This window comes from Triticum aestivum, chromosome 1B (assembly GCF_018294505.1).
Source record: "Triticum aestivum cultivar Chinese Spring chromosome 1B, IWGSC CS RefSeq v2.1, whole genome shotgun sequence".
In the NCBI taxonomy this organism is placed as follows: Eukaryota; Viridiplantae; Streptophyta; class Magnoliopsida; order Poales; family Poaceae; genus Triticum; species Triticum aestivum.
The window spans coordinates 415,771,851-415,779,576 of NC_057795.1; the positions used below are offsets into that span (position 1 = coordinate 415,771,851).

The following is a 7,726-nucleotide window of genomic DNA, read 5'->3' on the forward strand; positions in this document are numbered from 1 at the left end:
GGTAATAGCACGGCAGGTCCTGGAACTTGTCTTGCATGTGATGTGTTGGTCCTCAAACTTGCAAAAGTGAATTATTTGGTCCTCCAACTTGTCCTCAAGATGTACATTTGGTCCTGAACCAATCATGAGCAGCCAAGTGGAGCCAACTCGACCAAGCCGGTCAGCGCCGCACTTTTGCATTTAGCTACCTGTCGTTTATCGATTTCAACTCGCGGGGAAATCATCTTGATGCCAACCAAAACAAGCAACAATTACACCACTAACTAATTCATCGGTAATCGCCTACAGCTAATACTATAGTACCAGCTAGTGCTACTACGACTGTACAAGCATCTGATCTATCAACTATCATCCTCCACCTACGTACATCAGTGGACAGTTGGTTGCCATTGACGGGAGCAGAGCAACTTCCTCTGTTTGCTGCCGTCGCTACTCGAACCAGAGGCCGAGGCTGTCGAGGACGCGGACGCCGAAGAAAGTGAGGTAGATGATGATGAGGCCCACCCCGTGCACCCGGTCGAGCCGCATGCCCCTCACCGGCACCACCACCAGCACCCACGCCGGCCCGGTGCACAGGAACCCCACCGTCTCGTACACCGCTTCGTCCGCCGGGAGCATGAACGACGCCAGGTACTGCGCGCCCGCCGCCAGCGTCAGCGAAATCCTTAGCCCCACCACCGTGTTGAACGGCGGCCCGGCGCAGCAGGATGACACGGCCATCTGCGCGCCATCGGGGCCCCTGTGCGTTGCCATCGCCACGTTGGAGACTAGGTCGCCCAACGAGTCTCCGCATGCCAGCACCGTCACGCCAAGCATGCTCGCCTTCATGCCCACCATGTACGGTACCCGATGGCCACCAGGAGCGCCACTAGTTCGCGCGCCAGGGTGTATGCCCAGAGCCCCAGAGTACGCTCATCAGGAACTCCACCGCCAGCCACGGCACGCGGGCGCCCGTTAGGAGGGGACGCGGTGTCCGTTGTGGCCGCGGTGAGGGCCGCGAGGAGGAGGCCAAGGACGCCGTCGACGAGGAGGATCGCGCGGCCGTCGCTGTTGTGGTGGCGGCGTGGTGCGAGGATGATTTCGCCGGGTTGTGCGAGGTCCATGCCGTGGCGAGGAGCACGGGCGCCAGCGCGGCGAAGGCCACGGCGCAGGGCCGAGACCAGCGGTGCGCGGCGATGTCCGGGATGGTGAGGCGGCGCTGGAGGTACAACGGCATGCGGAGCTCGGATACGAGGTAATGCAGGCAGGCTGCTGTCGTGGAGCCTGCGCTATCTTGGAGGAGTAGGACGGTAGGGGAGGTACGTCGTCGTCGTCCTCTAGGAGGAGCGACGCCGCGAGGTCGGGGTGCGACAGTTTCCCCGGCTCGGCGCAACACTGGGAGGTCCAGACGAGGACGACGTAGGCCACGTAGATGGGCACGAAGGACGCGTCACCCAGACATTGACTGTGCCGCTCACGAGCACGCGCACGAGGTTACAAAGCGCGAAGAAGAGGAAGCAGAGGTCGCGCACGAACCTGCGCATCCCCACGCCGGCAGCGAGCGCGACGACGCCAGCGACAACGGTGGTCACGAAGAGCGAGAGGAGCGTCACGCCGGCGAGGGAGTGGGGCAGGCCGCAGCGCGGCGAAGAGCTCCTCGAGCGACAAACAACCAAAGCAAGCCAAGGGAACAAACAAACAATGAAAGCATGCATAACTTTAGTTAGTTTGGTCTTCTAGCCTGAATGAATCTTCCAGCAGTTCAAAAACTCCACGGTCACGATCTTCTTCAGTTTTGCAACGTGCAAATTAAAGTAGGCAGCGTTGCAGCAACAAGGAGTACGCCTTCGTCAACCTCACGACGGCCGACGCGGTGCGCGGGCTGCACTAGGCCCTGCACGGACATGGCTGGAAACGGTCGCTCGGAGCGGCAAGATCATCAACATCGGCGCCGCGTACATACAAGTAACGAACGTGCACACACGCACAAGCCTCCTCCGTGTCGTCGATGCATGCATGCATTCATGCGGTTTGTTCTCTTGGCACCGTGAGCCGTTGGTCTTTGCAGGGCAGGCAGAGGCTGGTGAGGCACTTCAGCCGCTCCACCTTCGCATGCCACACCGATGAGTACCTCCCGGCCGTATTCTCGCCGCCACGCGACGGCGCCACGGTCCCGTCCCCGGCCGAGCCTAGGCACCTCGGTCGACGTGTCCCTCCGTGCGTCCCCGCCGTCGAGCAGCTGGCATAGGTGGGTCGAGGCGAGGCTATAGAGAGCTAGCTATCCACTCCAGCAGAGGTATCAAGCGGGTTAATTTCGATAAACAGAAAGGGGCTAAATGCAAAAATTGCGGCGTTGACTGGCTCCGCCCAGCTGGCTCCACTTGGCTGTTGTTAATTGGCCCATAACCAAATGTGCACCTTGAGAACAAGTGTCAGGACCAATGATGATGGTTAGGCGCAACGTACATCACGTTGGTCGCCTGGCCGGCCCATAAAAGATGGTGCACAGAATGGCACCCACCGTACGAACGAACGTACGTACCCCTGCCCTGCGCGTGGAGTCAATCGGTCGACGGAATACACATTTGACTCGACTGAACAGCACGCCACCACGGACAATCACTGGTCACGATCCACGAACCAGAAAACAAACATCGCCGAAAAGAGCTAGCAGCAGCAGCAGCTACTCCCTCGGTTTCAAAATAGATGATTCAACTTTTTACTAACTTTAGTACAAAGTTAGATTATCTATTTTGGAACGAAGGGAGTATGTACGATACCTACCCACTGCCTCTGCGCTCTGCGCCCGTCTCTCAGTAGTAGGATAGGGGAAAAGAAAAGAAGGAAAAAGTAGAAAGGAAGTTGCATGCCGAGTCTCTCCAGAATCAGAGGCAGGCCACAGCCACAGGCCTCCTTTTGCTTTTGCTTGCCCCCCTTGAGACAGCAACCAAGTCAAAGCGACCTTGCTTTGCATTGCATGGACCTCAGCAGCAGCAGCAGCAGCACCTCACGATATTAGATGAACACACGCATTCAAAAACAGTACTCCACGGTCCTTTTTATTCTGCATATAAAATTTATCTGATGTAACTTCATTGACTTTTGACCAAATCTAAAGCATCTACAGTCGTACTTTGCAAATCCTGCCCCTCAAATGCCCGCGGAGGCGACCGGGCACGTCCACAGACCGGTACTTCCGCGAGAAGGACGGCAAGAGCGTCGGGAAGGGCAAGGGCAGCCGTCGATGATCTCCACCATAGCCAAACATACCAAATTTTAATAGTTCGATGGCATTTTAGTAGTGATGGAGTAGTCGGACAATGTGTCTAATGCATCGACGTAGTTATATGAGTTTGTATGGATTTGAGATATGGGGGTTGTTTGGTTTCTAGCCACATTTTGCCACACTTTGCCACACCCCACCTTAGACAAGTTTGATCAAGTTGGGTGAGTGTTTGGTTCTAGCCACACCTAAGGCAATATTTTTTTTTATGAGAAGTGAACCCCATATGTCATAGACACAAAAAGTGTGGCAAGATTTCCTTATAGGCAAGCCAAAGTGTGGCTAACAATTTGAGCAATTCAAGTTAGGCAAGTGTGGCAAAAATAATGCGGCAATATATAGCAAACATTAGTCACAATCCAAACAGCCCCATGATAACTAAGATGTCCGGATGTGGGTTGCATTATTTAAGACGTGACCGGTTAGTGTCCACAGACGCGCCCAGGCGCATCCGCGGGTGTTTGATGGACCGAATTTGTCCACCGTGGGTGTAGATGCTCTTCTTGGGCGCGTCCGCGGGTGTTTGATGGACTGGATTTGTCCACTGTAGATGTTCTTACATGAAGAGTAAAAAGGACCGGGGAGTACTACTCCAACGCAAAGGCAAGAAGACCAATTTAGTGTTCTAGCTAAAAAAATGCACCAAGCCAGTCTTCAGTGCAAACAAATCGCTGCTGTACATACAGCATGAGGAATTGAGGAGGAAGAAGAAAGACAAGGCAGGCAGACAGGTCAAGTCAGTGCAGGGGTACAGTCAAAGCAAAGTTTCTCCAGTCCAGAGCTACCCACCACTCACTTTATGCATGCAGATATGATATGATCACTGGAACACTACACTGGTTCAACAAAAATGATCACTTTGAACTAACAGTAGATAATAATATACTCATGCTAGCTACTGGTAGATGATGGTAGGAGATGATTACTTGTCCAATGGGACAGCCAAGTCCTTTTTCCATGTAGAGCTGAGTTCTTGATCTCACGCTCATGATCACGCTCATGCTGTATGGCATGGACCAGGAATCTGCACCCATATCCTAACAACACCACACCTCCATGTGCACTCTCTACACTACACACAACAAATGCTTTCTTTGCTTGTCTTGCCTCAAAGCATACCGCTGTCCCCTAGTTTCCTGTAGCACGCTACGACGCACACAGTATCGCACTGTGGCACACATGAGACAGAGAGCAAAATCACTCTCTTTATCACTGCACTGCACTGGCCTTGCAATCCACAGTGACCAATGGAATGAAAATTACAGACTGACCAGTAGTACAGCTCAAATCAAACTGCAGTATACGTAGTAGTACTAGAGTAGGAGTAGAACTAGCTGAAAGCTTGGGAAGATGTGGAATTTTCGTTTCGTTTCGTTTCGGTTCGCCTCAAAGCGAATTCCTCAACCTTCCCGCCGACATTCTCCAAGTCGGAGCCAGTTTTGTAATCCGTACGGCACCCCAAAAGAAACCAAGAGAGAAGGTCGCGGATGCCCAAAAGCAGAGAGTGCGGCAGCGGCATCAGAATCCATCCGGTTTAGGGGTAGTTTGGAGATTACACTGCATGCGCGTCGCCGGCCGGCTCGCTGGGGCTGCGGCGCCGGAGGCCGGAGCTTGTCCCGCCGTTGGAACGCGCTGTTTACTGTACGTAGCTAGTATGCTCCCGTCAGCCACCGCACGAACCCGTAGAAGGCGCTGCCGTCCTCGGACTCGGCCCGCCGCGACGCTGGCGCCACCCCGCCGTCCATGTCCCACCACCACTCGGCCGTGGCGGCGGCCGTCACGCTCCCGGCGTCGTACCGGCTGCTCCACCGCCCGCTGCTCCAGCGGCTGCTCCACCGGTTGCTCCACCTGCTGCTGGAACGCCCCACCGACCTGAACGACGCTGTCGGCGTCACGGACGACGACAGCCCGCGCTCCGCCGCCGCTGCCAGCTGCTGGCTCGGCTCGCCGGTAATTCGAGCCGTGGGGGGCGGCGGTGGCGCCGGGTTGGCGGCGCTGGGCGGCTTGAGGACCACCTGGAGGTCCTCCTCGACGAGGTACTCTGTGTTGGTGTTGGAGTTGGGGAGCGGGTATGCGCGGACTCCCTCTGGCGGCGCTGCGGCGACAGCCGCGGAGGACGAGGACGACGTGGAGCGGCGGCTGCTAACGCTGCCGAGCTCGACGCGGAGGAGCTCGGGGAGCGGCGGGTACGGGAGCGCGATGGAGGCGCGGCAGAGCGGGCACGACGGGTTGGAGCGGAGCCACGGGTCGACGCAGCTGGAGTGGAAGGCGTGGCGGCACGCCGGCAGGAGGCGGAGCTCGTCGTCGCCGCAGAACACGCACTGGCACACGGCGCAGTCCCTGGACGACCTGGGCAGCGCGGCGAGGGACGACGCCAGCGTGAAGAGCGGCAGCCGCCCGATGAGCCGCTCCCTCTCGGCGGCCTCCTCCTTCCCTTGGTCGGCCACGGGCGCCGCTGCCGGGGCCACCGCGGAGCTGCGGACCGCCACGAGCGGGAGCGGCGGCGCGGAGGGCCCCGAGGCGGAGGAGCGGCGGCAGAGACTGCGGATGAAGTAGTGGATGGATATCGACGCCAGAAGCATCACCACCACGATTACGGCGATGATAAGGATACTCGGCGATATCCCCGCCATGCCACCGCGCGCATCGTCCCCGTTCCCACCTCCTCCTCCTCCCTCAGCCAAGTGGGGCACCACCGGCACCACCACGGGCACCCTCCGCTCCGGCGCCACCGGCGGCGGAACCGATATGGAAGACATCGATCAATCTCCCTCTATCCTCTCTCCTTGCTCTGCTATGCTCTCGGGTTGGGCTGCGTCTGCGTGGGTGCCTCGGTTGTGGCGCGGCTGCTGAGGAGGCGGCGTGTTGTCCGTGGCTTATAAGTGTGGCTTTGTCAGCACGCGAGGCCCATGGCGTCCATGGCTGCTTCTCATTTATACCTGTGCCGGGAGATTGTGCAAGGCTACAATCATAATGTAGCCAATTGGTGTTGGATTCTTCCCCCATTCTTTTTTTTTGAAAAGGGGAGGTACCCAGCCTCTGCATCCCAAAGATACATACAACTCATATTATTAATAGGAAATTCCAGTAACAAAGTCTTGAAAGGTCGTAGTACAATCATAAACAAAAGCTCAAAAGAGGAAAGACCCAAAGCCACAACCGGCTGGCAAAACAATAGGATCACTACATGCCTATCCTATTACATGACCGTCATCCAAACCGGTCGAAAATATCCCGAGCTACCATCTCCCATCGGGTAGACGTAGTAACCAAACGCTCCCTGGCCTCCGTCGGAGTGAGTAGCGACCACATACGGATGAACGCCGTGGCCCTGAAGATAACCTGCAAAAAGTGAATGGTTGTTGATCTGTTAAAGACTAAATCATTTCTGCAGTTCCATATTACCCACAATAAAGCACAAACGCCAACCCGAATGTGTCTTGCAGTGTCAGAATCCACCCCATCAAGCCATGTTCCAAATAACATGCTGATAGAGGTGGGCTGATTAATATTAAACGCAATATGAACCGACCGCCACAGAATCTTAGCCAACGGACAATCGAGAAAGAGGTGTTTGATGTTTTCGTTATGATCACAAAAGCTACATCTAGACGAGCCCACCCAATTTCGTTTTGCAAGGTTATCCTTAGTCAAAATGACTTGTTTATGCACAAACCACATAAACACTTTGATACGTAAGGGTACCTTAACTTTCCAAACATGTAACAAGGTAGGGATGACGCTAGAGTTAATGACATCCAGATACATTGATTTGACCGAGAACACACCGTTCTTAGTAAGTTTCCAATGCAGCTGATCTGGCTGCTGAGACAGCCGGACTTCCATTAAACGTCTAACGAGATGGAGCCAGGCGTCCCAACGATTTCCAACAAGCGTCCGTCTAAAACTGATATTGAGGGGAACGGATTGTAAAACATTAGCAACATAGGCTTCTCTACATCGGACAATGTTGTACAAAGAAGGATATTGAAGTGCAAGGGGGGTCTCCCCAAGCCACGTATCCTCCCAAAACCTCGTAGTGGCACCATTCCCAACAATGAATTTAGTCTTGTTGAAAAAGAGATGTTTAACTCTCATCAAACCCTTCCAAAAGGGAGAGTCGGAAGGCCTCACTTTCACCTGAGCCAAGGTTATAGCATAGAGATACTTATTGCGTAAAATCTGTGCCCAAGTGGCCTCCGTCTCAGATGACAGCTTAAAAAGCCACTTGCTAAGGAGACATATGTTTTTGACTTCCAGATTTTCAATACCTAGGCCTCCTTGGTCCTTAGGCCTACAGATAATATCCCACTTCGCAAGTCTGTACTTCCGTTTAAGCTCATCAATTTGCCAAAAGAATCGAGATCGATAGAAGTCTAACTTTTTCCTGACGCCGACCGGAACCAGGAAAAAGGATAAGAGAAACATAGGCATACTAGTAAGGACCGAATTAATCAGAATCAA

The 7,726-nt window shown here is 54.7% G+C and overlaps 1 protein-coding gene and 1 pseudogene across 1 annotated transcript; both read right to left on the bottom strand.

The window, feature by feature from the left end:
* Positions 1–220: 220 nt before the first annotated feature.
* On the bottom strand, positions 221–1,694 carry LOC123078779 (cation/calcium exchanger 1-like; annotated as a pseudogene).
* Positions 1,695–4,089: 2,395 nt separating this feature from the next.
* On the bottom strand, positions 4,090–6,177 carry LOC123128136 (E3 ubiquitin-protein ligase ATL4). Its single transcript, XM_044548073.1, has one exon. The coding sequence runs from the start codon at positions 6,019–6,021 to the stop codon at positions 4,912–4,914; it is 1,110 nt and encodes a 369-aa protein (XP_044404008.1). The 5' UTR covers positions 6,022–6,177; the 3' UTR covers positions 4,090–4,911.
* Positions 6,178–7,726: the final 1,549 nt, after the last annotated feature.

Bases quoted from the DNA above. Each gene is read 5' to 3' on its own strand.
- LOC123128136 (XM_044548073.1), bottom strand. From the start codon at position 6,021: ATGTCTTCCATATCGGTTCCGCCGCCGGTGGCGCCGGAGCGGAGGGTG.